This window comes from Grampus griseus, assembly GCF_964374135.1.
Source record: "Grampus griseus genome assembly, chromosome: 6".
Classification (NCBI taxonomy): domain Eukaryota; kingdom Metazoa; phylum Chordata; class Mammalia; order Artiodactyla; family Delphinidae; genus Grampus; species Grampus griseus.
The window spans coordinates 33585669-33604514 of record NC_139000.1 but is presented as its reverse complement, the minus strand read 5'-3'; the positions used below and the strand labels follow the sequence as shown (position 1 = coordinate 33604514).

General features: G+C 45.7%; 1 protein-coding gene across 2 annotated transcripts in view; it reads left to right on the top strand.

Annotated features, from left to right (window-relative positions):
• Positions 1–11890: 11890 nt before the first annotated feature.
• Positions 11891–18846, top strand: part of NANS (N-acetylneuraminate synthase) — a 29385-nt gene continuing 22429 nt past the window's right edge. For both annotated transcript variants that reach the window (XM_082655814.1, XM_082655813.1), the window contains exon 1: positions 11891–12090. In XM_082655814.1, the coding sequence (XP_082511940.1) occupies positions 11959–12090 (132 nt within the window). In that variant the 5' untranslated portion in view covers positions 11891–11958. The remainder of the gene's footprint in view (positions 12091–18846) is intronic.

The following is an 18846-nucleotide window of genomic DNA, read 5'->3' as shown; positions in this document are numbered from 1 at the left end:
ATCAAGACAGGCGAGCTAAGGAGGAATGACATGTGAAAAGCTTGGCTGGGGTGGGGGAGGGGCGTGGGTACACACTGCCTCAGCTCAGCTTTTTTTGCGGAAGATGGAAATTTGTTCTTATGGATCTTAAAAGGACTTGGGGGAGGGGTAAGATTCTGCGGTCTTTATGCAGTGTCTCAACAATTTAATACATGTGCGACTACATTGTCAATTTTTGTAGTGGAAGACTTGAGGATTGTTTTGGTAACTCTTAGCTATAAGCTACTGGAGTGAGTGTGTTTTTACACATGTAAAAGCAATGTTAAAGATTGGAAACATCTGAATTTGTCATTTTAGTGTCAGTGGAGCCCCCAATCATGTACTTTACATTAAAGTCCCCTCTAGGCTTTAAAGCGGAGTTTGCTTTTTGCAAACAGCAAAAAAGACAAACCAGCCCTTGGGTGCTCATAGGAACTAGTAGGGAAGAGAAGACACATGGGAATGATGTTTACCAAGACCTAGTACCAGTGGTCCAGTAAGTGTTAAGAGTAATTTAGAGGTAGGAAAGGTAGCTTTTAACTGGGAGGATTAGGGAAGTTTCCTAGAAAGGAAAGTATTTGAGGCGCACATGCGGATGTGAGTAGAGTTTAGAAATAGAAATGGAGAAAGTAGGGAGGAACATGATAGACAGAGGTCAGAGGTAGGGAGTTGTGTACGCTTGGCTTCAAATAGGCAAGTTTGACTAGAGAATGAAGAGGAAGAAGAGGAATGGCAGGTGAGACTGGAGCAGTGATTTGGGACCTTATCCCAAGGGGGCTTGAACGGCAGACCTTTCTTTTGCATTCACTTTGCAAAAATGTCAGTTTGATCTACTACCTGTGGCCAGTGAGGATTCTAGGGAACTATCAAACCAGCTTTTCATTTCTATCATGCTTTTTCTTTTTCTTTTTTTTTTTTTTTTTTTTTTGGCGGTACGCGGGCCTCTCACTGTTGTGGCCTCTCCCGTTGCGGAGCGCAGGCTCAGCAGCCACGGCTCATGGGCCCAGCCACTCCGCAGCACGCGGGATCTTCCTGGACCGGGGCACGAACCCGTGTCCCCTGCATCGGCAGGCGGACTCTCAACCACTGCGCCACCAAGGAAGCCCTTTTTCTTGTTTTAAAATTAGGTTTTCCAGAAGCCTGTGACATTCAGACCTCTGGGAGGGCCTTGAGGCTTAGCTGCTCTTAATATTTATTTATTTACTTACTTATTTATGGCGGTGTTGGGTCTTCGTTGCTGCGCGTGCGCTTTCTCTAGTTATGGCGAGCAGGGGCTACTCTTTGTTGCGGTGCGTGGGCTTCTCATTGCAGTGGCTTCTCGTTGCGGAGCATGAGCTTTAGGCGCGTTGGCTTCAGTAGTTGCACCACGCGGGCTCAGTAGTTGTGGCTTATGGGCTCTAGGGTACAGGCTTGGTAGTTGCGGCACACATGGCTTAGTTGCTCCGTGGCATGTGGGATCTTCCCGGACCAGGACTTAAACCCATGTCCCCTGCATTGGCAGGCGGATTCTTAACCACTGTGCCACTAGGGAATTCCCTGGCTTAGCTGCTCTTGACTAAAGACTATTTTAAACTTCTTGAGGAACAGGATTTTTGGTGATGAGGTCACAGAGCAGACCATATTTCTGGAGTTAATTCCCATCTGAAGGAGATGTTCATTGAGTGGGTTTGCTCCCAGCTTTTGCAGTGAATGTTTAAGTTATAAATGTCTGAGCTGGATGGGAGCTGTGATGGGCTGGATAACTGGTTCCTACTTGCTCCTTCCTGCAGGGTGGGGAGAGGGGTCTCTTCCACACACGCCTGCCCTACATCCAGAGCAATGGCCCTGTTCCTGTGTGATATGTTGGCATGCATTTGAAGCATTCGTCTCTTAAAAATAAAAGGGCTTAGAACTATTGCTCATTGTAGTTATGGGGAAACTGAGGCACAGGAAAGCGTCAAGGACTGGCCCAAGGTTTCCTGGTGAAGTAGTGAAAGAACCTGGCCCTGCTTTCAACTTTGCTCTTACCTTTAGTTTATTCCTGCTTTAGGCATCCAGGCCCTGAAGAGTGACTGACACTTCTGATGGAAATGCAGAGCACCTTGTGTAAGACGCTAGCCCCCACTCATCATCACTACCAGGACTCCTAACTAGGACACATGTGAGCAGAGTTACAGCAGAGTCAATGGTTTCCATTTCTGGCATTCCTGTTTGGGCTACACCACCCTCCCATCAGAGAAGGGTGAGACAGAACCGCAGAGGTGGTTCTATCCCTAGGCTATGACCTTCCCTTTTCTCCAGCCCTGTCAAGTTGTGCTGACATCAATTTTAATGAGACTGGTGATACCACTGTGTTGACAGTTTGAAAGGGAGTCAAGTTACCAGCTGACTTAAGCTTCAGCTGCCAAACAGTTGCTCTGCAGGAAAGCCACCAAGATTGAAGCAAGTGTTGAAGTTCTTCCTAGAGCCAATTAGGTCAGCTTCGTAATCTCTGACCAAGTATTTTATAACTTGTCCCAGAGGTGTCAGAAGGGCATATAGAGAAAAGAAAATGACCCTAGAGTTACTCTGATTAAGGAGTCTTGACCCAGGTCAGCATGTGTATTCGTTACAACGTCACCCCACCCCAGCCCGGGGGAAGAGGAGTGGAGGTGTGGTGAGGGAGGCCTCAGAGAGAACCCAGAGACCTGTTCTAGCCCCAGCCTGGCCACTAGCTGGTATTTGACCCTCCTGAGTCACCTCCCTTCTGTGAACCTTCAGTTCCTTGGCTGAAAATATGGGGCCCAAGCTTAAGCAAGCTTGCAGCTCTGATCCAGCTATACAAATCGGAATGGGGGTATATATTCCAAGTGCTAACCAGCAGTAGACATGCTAGTAGTTAATTACATGCCGTTACTTCCACTTACCCCACCCTCCTGAGGAGTTAGGTAAGGGTTTGGGCTAGTGGGAAATGTCAGAGCTGTGCCTTAGGCTGGTGGAGTAGAAAGGGGTAGACCTGTAGCAAGAGATCATTGAGGAGGCTGTTACAGTTACCTGGACAAGGCTGGATGAGGGCTGCACCCCCAAGACTGACGGTGAATGAGGTGTCATCCAAAAACTGCAACAGGAATACTAGTAAATCTGTTTTACTAGTCAGACTAATCAGACTGGAAGACAGAATTACAGACTTGCCTTAGCATGAGCAGGATGTATATCTGCCCCTAGCGGGGCACTAATGCTCTGAATCAGAGGGAGGGAGCTAAACCGTAATCCTCATTTCACGGGTATGAAAACTGAAGGATTTAGAGGTGAAGTGCTTCTAAAGTCACGTAGCCGGTGAATAGCCAGCCTATTCCAACCCAGCTCTGCCCGAATTCAGTTTCTGCTGTTTGCCAAATGCTCCTCCGTAGGGCTGTCTGGCTCCTGGCTCTGTTCTAATGAGAAAGTTAGTGGACCTATTTCTTTCTTCTCCGGAGCAAAGTAGATGTTGGCTCACAAGACCCTGAGGCTCAGGACAGAGTGAAGACAGAGTGCGAACAGAGCTAGTTTTTAGAATTAGAACCATGAAATGCTTTAGGGGTGCAGGCAAACAGTGGGCACTCTATAAATACAACTACCACTCTTAATCATAATAATTTCACATTGTGAGCGGCAGCCCTGCCATATACCATCTTAGTGAACTGGCAAAAGACCATTTGCTTCTTGGGACTCAGTTTTCCACTTAAAAATTGGGGGTGCCCTGAGCACGCTGTGGTAAGCTAATGAATGTGAGAGTGCTGGACACTGTGAGGGGTGATGTGGAGAACTGCTGGGAACAGCCTACACCATGGGCTTCTCTTAGTGGCCAACTAGGCTAGCACGCATGCAGCGGGGGTTCTGCACAGCTGTGCACCTGGTAGCTGCAGCAGCAGCAGCAGCAGGTGGGTGAGAGGTGGGCATCTGAGCAGAGTGGGTGACCTGGCACTGGGGGAGTCTGGGAGTGGGTGACATGGACTCTAGGGAAGTGAGTAGTGTGCAGGATCCCAGCCAGCCCCTGGTGATAGGAATTCCTGTCAGGCCCTTGGCTTTGTCCATACCAGTGCTGGGTCAGGGCCCTACCTTGTCCCTGATCTGCCATTAGGTTTCACTCCTGCTGGCACATCAGCCCATTGCTTTCCTGTTTCTGTAGCCACCTGGTGCTTCCCACAGCTACCTGTCCAAATCCTACCTACATCCACTCTGCCAAGCTCAGGCCTGACCGGCTCCAGTCTGACCCGTCCTGAGCCCCACTTCTGACAAAAGAATGATGGCCCCCAATGCGTCCATACCATGCTACAGTTCGCATAGCTCACATCCATTATCTTGTTCAAGGGAGGCAGTGTGAGGATTCTGACCCCATCTTTCAAATGAGGGAATTGGGGCTCAGGATGACTGTTGCAAGGCCCCAGAGTGCAGAGCAAGGTCGACTTCTCTCCCTGCCTTGTGCTAATCCCAGGGTAAAGGCCAGGGATGAGCTAGTAACAGTAGACTATTCCACTGGACTTGGGAGAAGCTCATCTCAGAGGATCCCTCTGTGGATGGGAACTTCTGATACCCAGAGCACTCCACAGTGTGGGTGCTTCGGCAGGAGGAAGAGGGAAATGGAAGAAATGAGGCTGAGGAAATCCAAGTTCCCACATCATAGGCCACTTGAGGCCCCTCAGTGTTTCACCCAGGACCTGTCCTCCCTATGTTGCTCAAGGGATCTCCCCACAGCCTGGTTCTCCTGATGCAGCTCAGGAACTTTCAGTGACTTCCCAGTGCCACACACCCCCCAAGTGCACACACACACAACATCCCAAATCACCCTATCAGCCTTACTTCCTGCACCTAATCTCCATATGCCCTACCTGGCCATCCGAACATTCCTGTGTGTTTCACCTTGCTCATGCTGCCTCCTCTGTCTGCACTCTTCCTCCACCTGCATAAGCCAACCATCCCAGTCTTCAAGAACCAGTGCAAAGGCATTAGCCTCCCCAGCAGGCCAGCAGACAGGAAACTTCCCTCCCTGGGTTTCTCATTCAGTGACTTTGATAACTTGTTCTCATGGCCCTGGCACTGGCTACTCTGCTCCCTGTCTTGTCTCCCCTGCTAGAGAGTGAGTGCTCAGGGCCATGGGCCTGAGGCCCTTTGCTGTGCCTCACCCACCAGCCCTCAGTGCATATTTCCTCAATGACATTTCCTCACGTGTATTAACTTCCTGGGGCTGCCATAACAAAGTACCATAGACTGGGTAACATAAACAACAGAAGTTTATCGTTTTACAGTTCTGGAGGCTAGAAGTCCAAGGTCAAGGTGTTGGCAGGGTTGGTTCCTCCTGAGGGCTGCAAGGGAAGGTTGTGTTCCAGGCCTCTCTCCCTGGCTTATAGATGGCCATCTTCTCCCTGTGTCTTTCATGTGGGGTTCTTGTGTATGCGTCTGTGCACAAATTTCCCTTTTCTATAAGGACACCTAATCATCTTGGGTTAGGGCCCACCCTAATGAACTCAACTAATTCATCTGCAACAACACTGTTTCCAAGTAAGGTCACATTCTGAGGGACTGGGCATTAGGACTTCAACATATGCATTTTGTGGGGACACAATTCAACTCAGAACGCCAAACACGTGAATTGTGAAAACCTCTGGGCAGAGAATGGCAGTCAGGAGCTTAAAAGGCCCCACAGTTGGGTGTTTGGACATAAATGTGATTAAAAGTCGAACCCAGGAATACAGATTCGGAGAGGAGAGTCAAATCCTGATTTGCCTCTTCCTACCAGTTTTGTGATCTTGTGTAAGTCAGTTATCCCAAACTTTACTGCTGTTTCAAACTACACTAATTCACATTAATTATCCCCACCCCCTTTGAACTTGGAACTGGGAAAAATTATTTTATTTTGAGGAGCAGAAGGCTAAAATGGCAGTGGATGATACAAGTTTACAGAAGGGAGTCTAGAGTCCCAAAAATCAGAACCCACCAATCTGGAGCTAACAAAGTTGTATCTCCAGACACCCATGGAAACTTCTAAAATGCAATGAAATCCAGGATCCCCAGGCAGGAAGAAACCAGATCTCATCTAGTCAAATTCCTCTACTGATGTTGGAAATCCCTCAGCAACATGCCTACCTGACTTTTGTTGGATACCTTGGTGATGGGGACCTCACACTTTATAAGGCAATGTATTTACCATCTTAGAAAGACAGAAAGTTCTTTATCTCCGCAATAGTAAGGCAGCTTTATTTTTTATTATCATGGGTGTTGTTAACTCGATAAGCAGTCTACTTAAAAAGCTCTTACTTATCTAATTTCCTATAACACTCTTGGCTCTAATTTTGCCCCATGGAGCTGCAGAAGGGAAAAATCCAATTTAGCTTTTTAAATGGAGTCTTGCAAATATTTGACAATGTCCATCATGGCTCCCCTAACCCCCAGACTCTCTTCTTCACAATTTATCTCAGATGAATACTCTTGAAAGTTTCACCTATTGAATACTCATGTGACAAGGTTCCAGTATTGGGTTCTTCCATGTTGTAGCATGCATCAGTGCTTCATTCCTTTTTGTTGCCAAGTAATAGTCCACTGAGTGGCTATATTATACTTTATCTGTTGATTAGTTGATGGACATTTGGGTTGTTTCTACTTTTTGGCTTTTATGAATAATATTGCTGTGAACATCTGTGTACAAGTTTTTGTGTGGACACGTGTTTTTATTTCTCTTGGGGATATATCTAGGAGTGGAATTGCTGAGTCATATGGTAATGCCGTGTTTAACCTTTTGAAGAGCTGCCAGATTGTTTCCCAAAGCGGCTGCACCATTTTATATCCCATCAGCAGTGTATGAGGTTTCCAGTCTCTCCACATCCTTGTTATTATCTGTCTTTCTAATTGTAGATACCCTATTGAGTGTGAGGTGGAATCTCATTGTAGCTTTGATTTGCATTTTCCTGATGGTTAATGATGTTGAGCATCTTTTCATGTGCTTATCGGTTGGAATATTATCTTTTAATACACATCTGCATCAATCTGGTTGGCCTCGGGTTGGCAGTATCACATGTTTGAGACCAGGTTGCTATGGGGCGTTCTGGTGTACTGGGGCTGTTTCTAGAGATGGTTGTGAGCTGAGCAGGCAACCAGGAGAGCAGTCAGACTGGGGTTGGTGATGAATATCTGGGAGTCACCCATGAAAACATACATCTCGAAGCTCTGTGAACGGACGATATTCCCAAGGACAGCGTAAGGGAGAAGAGTGAAAGTTGTTAAAGCTTTGGAGACTCTTGGAAGTTAAGAGTGATAGGAGGAAAAAAAATAAAAAATAAAAAAATAAAAATAAATTTAAAAAAAGAGTGATATGAGGAGGTGAGACAACGTAGACTCACTGTCTTTATTTTGGCCACACCGCACAGCTTGAGGGATCTTAGTTCCCCGACCAGGGATTGAACCCAGGCCACCACAGTGAGAGCACCGAGTCCTAACCACTGGACCGCCAGGGAATTCCCTAGACCCACTGTCTTAACTGGGGAGAGGGGATGGGCAGGACCTGCCAGACAGGGGGTTGTAGTGGGGGATGAAGAGGAGATGAGGCTGGTGACAGGCAGAGACTGTCAAGATGAGGTATGAGGATAGGGAAGGTCCTCCAAGCCACAGGCAGTGGAAGCAGGCCAGGGAGCCAGAGCTCAGGATGAGACTTCTTTCTCCCTAAGTATCTGGGGTAAGAACCTTGGGCCGCAGGTCCAGGCTGTTAGAGGTCTCACACCTCTCATCTCCTATGGTCCTCACTACGGCCTCTGGTGGTGGTTGTTTCCATTGGCTGGAAGTTGAGAAGTTCCTTAGCAGGAAGGAACACAGCTGGGAGTGGAACCCAGGCCTGACTTATTCCAAACCCTGTGATTTTTTCAGGACACTATACTGTTTCAACCTCCTGTGGGGGCCCAGTGTGGGAATAGATTATTATCATTTGGAAGGAATTTGGGATAGGGGTCTCAGCTTCAGTGTCGACTCTTCAGAAAGACACTTCCTGACCACCCGTGTAAAGAAGGTCCCCTTGTTAGTCACACACAGCACTCAATTTGTTTCCTTCGTTGCCCTCGTTATCATAGTCCATGATTTTACAGCAGTGCGTGAACATAGTTTACTTTTGTCGTAAACTACATTTACTGTAAAATACAGTTTACAGAAAGAGGGCCACACTCTTCATTCCCCTTTCTATTCCTCGTGCTTGGCGGGGTGCCTAGCATGCAGGAATTATTTGCTGGATGGGTGAGTGAGGTAGCATTTGGAAAATGGAGGCAGGTAAGTTGTGTATCCCAGGTCAAAAATCCTTCCACAGAGACAGTATGAGGTGACTTTCACCTCCCAGACTGCCCCAGGTGTGATGGTGGGCTTGTTCGCTCAGGGACAGTATAAAAATGATGCTTATATTCCAGGAATGAGGACCAAGTTTGAGGAAGCAGGACGTGGGTGTAGGTCAGGGTGTGACCATCAAGCGTGCCTATAAATGGAACAACTGAGAACCTGGGGCACTTGACACCAGGACAGGTCCTCGGCGGCTGGGGTCGGGGAACTTGGGTGCATTAATACTTCACTTCTTCCTCAGAGGAACTTTCCAGAAAGCTGACTTCAGGGAACAGTCATGTTCACCTAAGAGGCTGAATGTGGCCTGAGGAGTAAACGTATGAAGTCAGTTATGCCTCAGTCCTTGCTGTCATCTTTCCTTTTCTGCACTTGGCCGTTCAGAAAATGTTTATTGGCACCTACGAAGTGTTAAGTTCTGTGCTTGGTGCTACGGATATAGTAGGAAACAGTTCAGGCCCTGCTCTCAAGGAGGTCTTTGTCCTGGAGGACACAGTTATAATATAAGGCTCTAAGCCACATAAGGGCAGAGGCCTGGACTTCTTGTTTGTTCACCATGGTGTCCCTAGGGCTTTGCCCTGGGTTTAGTGCTGAGTAGGTGCTCCAGATGGTTCCAACCCAGAGGAGCTCACAGTCTAGAGAGAATAACAGACAAGAAAAGAGGGAGTCACCATGAAGGGTAGTAAGTGGGCCAAAAGAGGGTCCTATGGGAGCCCAGAGAAGGTCGGTGGGGAGATCAGAGAAGGTCCTGAGAGGAGGTGACTTCTACCCTGAAGGACTTGCAGAAGGACCTGTAGAAGGCAAGGCTCAGCGTGGTGGGTGTAGGGGAGGAGGGAGTGTGCAGGCTTAGGAAACTGCCTGTGCCAAGGCCTGGAGGAGAGAGAACATGATCCTTTAGGGGAACTCAAAAATAGTTCAGTGTAACTAGAGCACAGAGTGGCAAAAAAATTAGGCAGGAGTCCTAGGCTGGAGGAGGCTTTGCGGGAATCAGCTGCAGGAGGGGCTGATGAGCACAGTCAAACTAGCCACTGGGGTCCCAGGCCCCAGGGTCTGAGCTCTAGGAACTGGGTCCAATCCTTGACCTTGACCCTCATGACCCAGCACTCTGGGTACCCTAGTTTCTCCAAAATTAAGTTCTTCCTTGCCCTCTCCTGCCAAAAAAGAAAAGAAAAGACCCCTCATTGGTTTTAATTTGTTTTTAAAGACCTTCCCATATGTTCTCGTCCATTTTGACAGATTGAACACTGATTCATTATCCAAGCAGAAAAAGCAACAGAAAGCACTGGAAACTGGCTTTAAAAACAAGAACGAGGGCTTCCCTGGTGGCGCAGTGGTTGAGAGTCTGCCTGCCAATGCAGGGGACACAGGTTCGTGCCCCAGTCCGGGAAGATCCCACATGCCGCGGAGCGGCTGGGCCCGTGAGCCATGGCCGCTGAGCCTGCGTGTCCAGAGCCTGTGCTCCGCAATGGGAGAGAACACAGCAGTGAGAGGCCCACGTACCGCAAAAAAAAAAACCCAAAAAAACAAGAACAAGAGTAGAAGAAAAATTGTATACTTTCCTCCTTATTCGTGGTAGGTACTAAATAAGTACCTACTTTAATTTATTGAAAGTCCTTATTTAACCACAGATAACAACAGCCTAATTTGCTTTTGTGGGATGATCATATTTTTAAATGTGATTTCTTTTTTTTTCCTTTAAACTTAATTTCCACTTATTTATGAACTATGCAAAACCATGATGGTTTTCTTTAGCCCCAAGTGACTGAGTTACTTTAGTGCTGGGTTTAATTTTCTCTGTAATCAGGTCCTGTTGCTCAGCCTTACCCAGGTGTGAAAGACCATTTAAACTTGAGAGACATAAAGCACATGGCATCTAGTCTAGACATATCGCAGACGAATGAACACTGCTGCAATCTCCTTGTCCTTTGGTTGCTTCCTCCTGGCCTCCAAACTTGCACTTCTTCAGAACCGCTCAACTTTGGGACCCCCCTCTAGCCCATGGTCCATTTTCCGTCTGTTTTTAACAACTGAACTTTTCCAAGGAAAAGTCTATTTTTGCCTCCGGTGTTTCTTCATCTTCCTTTGGCCACCAAATCCATTTTACCACCAAATCTGCTGTCTCCAGTGGTCCCCCTGCCCCCATGTTCCCACCAAGTTCTGGCTCCTCATTCTCCTGCACTGCTCTGGGCCTTTGAATCTGTGGGTCTCTCCTCCTCAGGACACACACCCTAGTTCTCTGTCCTTCCAGGACGGCTGCACAAGGCTCACCTCTCCACTGCTCATCCCTCTGCACACTCTCTCCTTCAGGAGTCAAACCCATCCTCAGGTTTTCCTCAAAATGGCTCCCACATCTCTCTCTCCAGCCCAGACCTCCACTCAGAGCTTCAGACCTGCCTCTCCTCCTGCCTGGTGGGCAGTTTTACCTGCATATTTACACCAACGTGTTCCAAACCTACCCTTCTCCCTTCCACCCAGAAGTGCCTCCTCCTCTCCTTTCTGTTGTTACTTTGCTCATTAGTTCTGAAAGTCAAGCAGGGAATCAAGTGTTATTTCTTCCTTCAAACTGGTTATTTCTCAGCTTTGTCTGTAACCCAGTATAGTGTATTGCAAGAGCCCTAGGCTAGGAGGCAGTCCAGGGTCCTAATCCCAGCTCCACCACAGCTTCCTGGACGGCTTTGGACAAGTCAGTGAACTTTTTTTTTTTTTGCGGTATGCGGGCCTCTCTCTGGACACGCAGGCTCAGCGTCCATGGCTCACGGGCCTAGCCGTTCCAGGGAAGCCCTCAGTGACCTTTTTGAACTTGTTGCCTCTCGTGTAATAGGACTGGCAACCACTTTTTTTTTTTTTTTTGCAGTATGTGGGCCTCTCACTGCTGCGGCCTCTTCCGCTGCGGAGCACGGGCTCCAAACGTGCCGGCCCAACGGCCATGGCTCACGGGCCCAGCCGCTCCGCGGCACGTGGGATCCTCCGGGACCGGGGCACGAACTCGCGTCCCCTGCACCGTCAGGCGAACCCCAACCACTGGGCCACCAGGGAAGCCTGGCAACCACTTATTGAAAGCTTACTACAGTCCAAGTACTGTGATTAGGGTGTTCTATACATCATCTCACGAACCTTAAGAGGTGGGGTCTTTATAATTTTCCCATTTCAGAGAAAAAGGAAAATAAAACTCAGAAAGACTAAGGTATTCAGGATCAAGAGCTGGTTAGTGGCATGGGCTGGGCTCGAACCAGCTCTGTAATTCTAACTCCAGAATCTGTATTTCCATTACACTGTAGGGCGCGCACTCTCTCCACGCCGAAGGCACCCAGCCGTCAGCCTCCTTCGGGGAATGTCTGCTCACGGGTAAACGCAGGGACCCCACGACCACCAGACCCCGTGAGCCACAAGCTCAGCTCCGGAGAAGTGCGCGCGGCTTCCTCTTCCCGCCGCACCTCTCCCCTAGAGGGTGGCTCCGCCCCCTGACCTGATTGGCTGTCTGGAGCGAGGCGGCGCTCGAGGATTGGCTGCGCGGTGGTCGCGGGCTGACGTGGCGGGGCCGGCGTGTGGGCTCTGCTGGGCTGCTGACCGAAACGACCAAGGCGGCGGCGGCGGCACCGTGACGGGTGGTGTGGCGCGGAAGCGCGAGCCGCTGCCATGCCGCTGGAGCTGGAGCTGTGTCCCGGGCGCTGGGTGGGCGGGCAGCACCCATGCTTCATCATTGCCGAGATCGGCCAGAACCACCAGGGCGACCTGGACGTGGCCAAGCGCATGATCCGCATGGCCAAGGTGAGGGGACTGTCTAGAGTACTCGGGCGCCGAGCAGGGGGCGGGGCCTGGGGAAGACCGGCCTGGGCAAGGGTGGGGCAGGGCTGCGCAGAGCTGGGGCCATCCTTCCTCTGCCTCTCGGTGCCCTACGTCCGGCCTGCCGTCCAGCTCGCCGGATCCATTTCCAAACGTTTCGAATCCTCTTCAGCCCTCCGCCACCATCCTGATTTGTTTGCATTACTGCATCTGCGCCCCCCCCGCCTTACTCCCAGCTCTCTCGCTCCCTTCTGGTGGCAGAATGATCTTTCTGAAACACAGATTTGATCAGCCGCCTGGCACCTTCGGTGGCTTCCCACTGCCAGCGGGTAGAGTCGAAACCCTTTAATAAAGCCTTCAAGACCTTAATGACCTGGCCCCTTCTTGCCTTTTTTTTTTTTTTTTTTTAATCTCTGACATCTTCCAGCGACAGTGAATTACTTCCAGGAAGTTCCTGAAATTTGCTGTTGTCTCTCTCACCTGCCATTCCTTGTACTTACCTACCTCATAGAGTTGTGAGGATCAAATGAGATAACTCGTGTAAAGCTCTTAGTAGAGTACTTGGCAAATAGGACTCAATACATGTTGGTTATTAGTGATATGATGTTAATGAACATTTATGATCCCTCTTTGGATACTTTCTCCAATCCCTGCCTGCAAAGCTGGGCTCCTGTAATTGTTCCCATCGAATTGTATTGTCACTGTCTGTTTAAACTTCTCTCTTTGTTAGACTGTGAGCCCTCTGAAGGGGAGGCCTGTCACGTTCTTCATTGTGACCCCGGGCCCCACAATAAGTCTGCGCTGTGATTCCTTGGTTTAGCGATAGCTCACTCCATCTTTTTTCCTTTCACTTCCCTTCAGTCAGTGCTGTTCACTCAGTCATTCATGATTAGGTTTTCTGTTACTCCTTCAGGACTAACTCTTATTACTGCTTCAGGACTAGCTTTTATGGAAGCCTACTGAATCATAAAAATACTTTTATTTTAAATTTTATTTACTTTTTCATTGAAGTATAATTGATTTGCAATAACATTGGTTTCAGGTGTACAACATAATGATTCAATTTTTTTTTTTTTTTTTTTTTTTTTTTGCGGTACGTGGGCCTCTCACTGTTGTGGCCTCTCACGTTGCGGAGCACAGGCTCCAGACGCGCAGGCTCAGCGGCCATGGCTCACGGGCCCAGCCGCTCCGCAGCATGTGGGATCCTCCTGGACCGGGGCACGAACCTGCGTCCCCTGCATCGGCAGGCGGACTCTCAACCACTGCGCCACCAGGGAAGCCCTGATTCAATGTTTTTATAGATTATACTCCATTTAAAGTTATTGCAAAATAATGGCTATATTTCCCTGTGCTGTACAATACATCCTTGTTGCTTATTTATTTTATACATAGTAGATGGTGCTTCTTAATCCCCCACTCCTATCTTACCTCTCCCCCTTACTTCTCCCCACTGGTAACCATTAGTTTGTTCTCTAGATCTGTGAGTCTATTTGCAACCTAAGTGTCCGTCAACAGACGAATGGATAAAGAAGATGTGGTTGATATACACAATGGAATATTATTCAAGCATAAAAAAGAATGAAATTCTGCCATTTACAACAATGTGGGTGGACCTGGAGGATATTATGCTTAGTGAAATAAGTCAGAGAAAAACAAATACTCTATGTTATCACTTATGAAATCTAAAAATTAAAATACCTTTAAAGAGTAACAATTGCTAACATTTTTGAATGCTTTCTGGGCCAAGTGCTTTAAATGCACCATCTCATTTAATTCCTACAACAACACAGTGGAATAGATGCTGTTGGTTTCATTTTAAAGGCTCAGAGAAGATCAGTGGCTTATCTGAGGGCCCACAGCTAGTAATTCATGTATTTCAGAGCTTTGCTCTTAGACACAGGGCTCCAGCCTTTGTACTGTAACATTGTTTTCTAGGGGGAGACTTCGGCTCTTAATTTAGGAAACAACCTTATTTTGGAGGTGTCAACTCTGAATGCTGAAGTTGTAAAAATACCTAGAAATAGTGAAGCCATAGAAACAAAGTTATAGTGGTTTTTTTTCTTCTTCCTGTTTTAATTGTGAAGGATAGTTTTCTCCGGGGGAGGAGAATGAAGAGTTTGAGGTTGTGTTATAGTGGAAAGAGCGCTGGACTGGAGTCATGATACCATTTACTAGCTGAATAATCTTGGGCAGCTGGATAATCTTGGACTTTTCCTCTCTAAGCTTCAGTTTCACTTGTTTTATAATATGTATGTATCTTTATTTTTAAACTTAAAGCAATGGAATCTTTTGAAATCCTTACATTTTAGGATTTTTTTTCTTGCCAGATGGAGTCACATTTCCAAGTTTAGTTATCCAGAGTATATTATGTACAAGCTGGCTTGTTCATGTACCAAATCTGTTTACAATATTAAAAGTTGAGTTCTGTCAACTTGGAAAAAATCACATAGTATAAGAGCTGTGAGTTGAGTTTATTCAGTGTCATACTGAGTTTATTCAGTGTCATAACCAGGGAGACAGCCTCTGAGAAACTGTTCTGAAGCAGTGAGGAGGGAGGTAAGTATATATGTGATTTTGATGAAGGGAACCTGTAATCAACCACACATCTCTGTGGAAGGTTGCTGCTAGTCACGAGGAACAGATATCTTAGTTAATGGTTTTAGTGCTTTTCTAAGTATGGGAAGATTCAAGAATCCAGGTTCATAAAAAATTTCTCCTACAAATACTTAACTGTCTAAAGGCCTGTTCTGCCAGTTTTCCTGGAGCACAGAGAGCCTCATTCCTGATCTCTACCCTAAATTACTTTCAGGATATGTTGAAGGTCAGCAGCTGCAGTGGGTAGTGAGTTAATTCTTGTAGAACCAGGTGGCAAGTGACCTTCTTTAATTGGCAGTTCATTCAATTGTTGACCAAAATAAAAATGCGCAACAGAAGAGTTGTGAGCTAAGTTTTATAATGAGGACTATAGCCCAGGATACAGTCTCTCAGTAGATCTGAGAAACTGCTCCAAAGAGGTAGGGGAGAAGCCAGTATATATATGGATTTTTTGGCTAGGAAATACATGTAATCAAGCATGAATCTTGGTAAAAAAAAGTACTGCTAATCACAAAGAACAAGTATCTCAAGTTAATGATTTTAGTGCTTTTCTATATATGGGCAAATGCAAGAATCTGGGATCATTAAAATTTTTCCTGAGACATGCATGTTAGCTATCTGGGGGCTTTTTTTTTTTTTTAACATCTTTATTGGAGTATAATTGCTTTACAGTCGTGTGTTAGTTTCTGCTGTATAACAAAGTGAATCAGCTATACACAAACATATATCCCCATATCTCCTCCCTCTTGCGTCTCCCTCCCACCTTCCCTATCCCACCCCTCTAGGTGGACACAAAACACTGAGCTGATCTCCCTGTGCTATGTGGCTGCTTCCCACTAGCTATCTATTTACATTTGGTAGTGTATATAGGTCCACAGCACGCTCTCACTTCATCCCAGCTTACCCTTCCCCCTCCCCATGTCCTCAAGTCCATTCTCTACATCTGTGTCTTTATTCCCGTCCTGCCCTTAGGTTCTTTAGAACCAATTTTTTTTTTATATTCTGTATATATGTGTTAGCATATGGTATTTGTTTTTCTCTTTCTGATTTACTTCACTCTGTTTGACAGTCTCTAGGTCCATCCACCTTACTACAAATAACTCAATTTCATTTCTTTTTATGGCTGAGTAATATTCCATTGTATATATGTGCCACATCTTCTTTATGCATTCATCTGTTGATGGACACATAGGTTGCTTCCATGTCCTGGCTATTGTAAATAGAGCTGCAATGAACACTGTGGTACATGACGCTTTTTGAATTATGGTTTTCTCAGGGTATATGCCCAGTAGTGGGATCGCTGGGTCATATGGTAGTTCTATTTTTAGTTTTCTAAGGAACCTCCATACTGTTCTCCATAGTCGCTGTATCAATTTACATTCCCACCAACAGTGCAAGAGGGTTCCCTTTTCTCCACACCCTCTCCAGCATTTGTTGTTTGTAGATATTTTGATGATGCCCATTCTGACTGGTGTGAGGTGATGCCTCATTGTAGTTTCGATTTGCATTTCTCTAATGATTAGTGATGTTGAGCATCCTTTCATGTGTTTGTTGGCAATCTGTATATCTTCTTTGGAGAAATGTCTATTTAGGTCTTCTGCCCATTTTTGGACTGGGTTGTTTGTTTTTTTGATACTGAGCTGCATGAGCTGCTTGTAAATTTTAGAGATTAATCCTTTGTCAGTTGCTTTGTTTGCAGCTATTTTCTCCCATTCTGAGGGTTGTCTTTTCATCTTGTTTATGGTTTCCTTTGCTGTGCAAAAGCTTTTAAGTTTCATTAGGTCCCATTTGTTTATTTTTGTTTTTATTTTCATTTCTCTAGGAGGTGGGTCAAAAAGGATCTTGCTGTGATGTATGTAATAGAGTGTTCTGCCTATGTTTTCCTCTAAGAGTTTTATAGTGTCTGGCCTTACATTTAGGCCTTTAATCCATTTTGAATTTATTTTTGTGTATGGAATTAGGGAGTGTTCTAATTTCATTCTTTTACATGTAGCTGTCCAGTTTTCCCAGCACCACTTATTGAAGAGGCTGTCTTTTCTTCATTGTATATTCTTGCCTGCTTTATCAAAGATAAGGTGACCATATGTGTGTGGGTTTATCTCTGGGCTTTCTATCCTGTTCCATTGATCTATATTTCTGTTTTTGTGCCAGTACCATATTGTCTTGATTACTGTAGCTTTGTAGTATAGTCTGAAGTCAGGGAGCCTGATTCCTCCAGCTCTGTTTTTCTTTCTCAAGATTGCTTTGGCTATTCGGGGTCTTTTGTGTTTCCATACAAATTGTGAAATTTTTTGTTCTAGTTCTGTGAAAAATGCCATTGGTAATTTGATAGGGATTGCATTGAATCTGTAGATTGCTTTGGGTAGTATAGTCATTTTCACAATGTTGACTCTTCCAATCCAAGAACATGGTATATCTCTCCATCTGTTTGTATCATCTTTAATTTCTTTCATCAGTGTCTTATACTTTACCACATACAGGTCTTTTGTCTCCTTAGGTAGGTTTATACCTAGGTATTTAATTCTTTTTGTTGCAATGGTAAATTGAAGTGTTTCCTTAATTTCTCTTTCAGATTTTTCGTCATTAGTGTATAGGAATGCAAGAGATTTCTGTGCATTAATTTTGTATCCTGCTACCTTACCAAATTCATTGATTAGCTCTAGTAGTTTTCTGGTAGCATCTTTGGGATCCTCTATGTATAGTATCATGTCATCTGCAAACAGTGACAGTTTTACTTCTTCTTTTCCAATTTGGATTCCTTTTATTTCTTTTTCTTCTCTGAGTTCTGTGGCTGAAACTTCCAAAACTATGTTGAATAATAGTGGTGAGAGTGGGCAACCTTGTCTTGTACCTGATCTTAGTGGAAATGGTTTCAATGTTTCACCATTGAGAATGATGTTGGCTGTGGGGTTGTCATATACGGCCTTTATTATGTTGAGGTAAGTTCCCTCTATGCCTACTTTCGGGAGAGTTTTTATCATAAATGGGTGTTGAATTTTGTCAAAAGCTTTTTCTGCATCTATTGAGAAGATCATACGGTTTTTCTCCTTCAATTTGTTAATATGGTTTATCACATTGATTGATTTGTATATATTGAAGAATCCTTGCATCCCTGGGGTAAACCCCACTTAATCATGGTGTATGATCCTTTTGATGTGCTGTTGGATTCTGTTTGCTAGTACTTTGTTGAGGATTTTTGCATCTATGTTCATCAGTAATATTGACCTGTTATTTTCTTTCTTTGTGACATCTTTGTCTGGTTTGGTATCAGGGTGATGGTGGCCTCGTAGAATGAGTTTGGGAGTGTTCCTCCCTCTGCTATATTTTGGAAGAGTTTGAGAGGATAGGTGTTAGCTCTTCTCTAAATGTTTGATAGAATTTGCCTGTGAAGCCATCTGGTCCTGGCCTTTTTTTTGGAAGATTTTTTTTTTTTTCGGTACGTGGGCCTCTCACTGTTGTGGCCTCTCCCGTTCCGGAGCACAGGCTCCAGACGCGCAGGCTCAGCGGCCATGGCTCACGGGCCCAGCCGCTCCGCAGTATGTGGGGTCTTCCCGAACCGGGGCACGAACCCGTGTCCCCTGCATCGGCAGGTGGACTCTCAACCACTGCGCCACCAGGGAAGCCCTGGAAGATTTTTAATCACAGTCTCAATTTCTGTGCTTGTGACTGGTCTGTTTATATTTTCTATTTCTTCCTGGTTCAGTCTCAGGAGGTTGTGCTTTTCTAAGAATGTGTTCATTTCTTCCAGTTTGTCCATTTTATTGGCATAGAGTTGCTTGTAGTAATCTCTTCTGATCCTTTGTATTTCTGTAGTGCCAGTTGTTACTTCTCCTTTTTCATTTCTAATTCTGTTGATTTGAGTCTTCTCCCTTTTTTTCTTGATGAGTCTGGCTAGTGGTTTATCAATTTTGTTTATCTTCTCAAAGAACCAGCTTTTAGTTTTATTGATCTTAGCTATTATTTCCTTCATTTCTTTTTCATATATTTCTGATCTGATCTTTATGATTTCTTTCCTTCTGCTAACTTCGGGTTTTTTTTTGTTCTTCTTTCTCTAATTGCTTTAGGTATAAGGTTAGGTTGTTTATTTGAGATGTTTCTTGTTTCTTGAGGTAGGATTGTATTGCTATAAACGTCCCTCTTAGAATT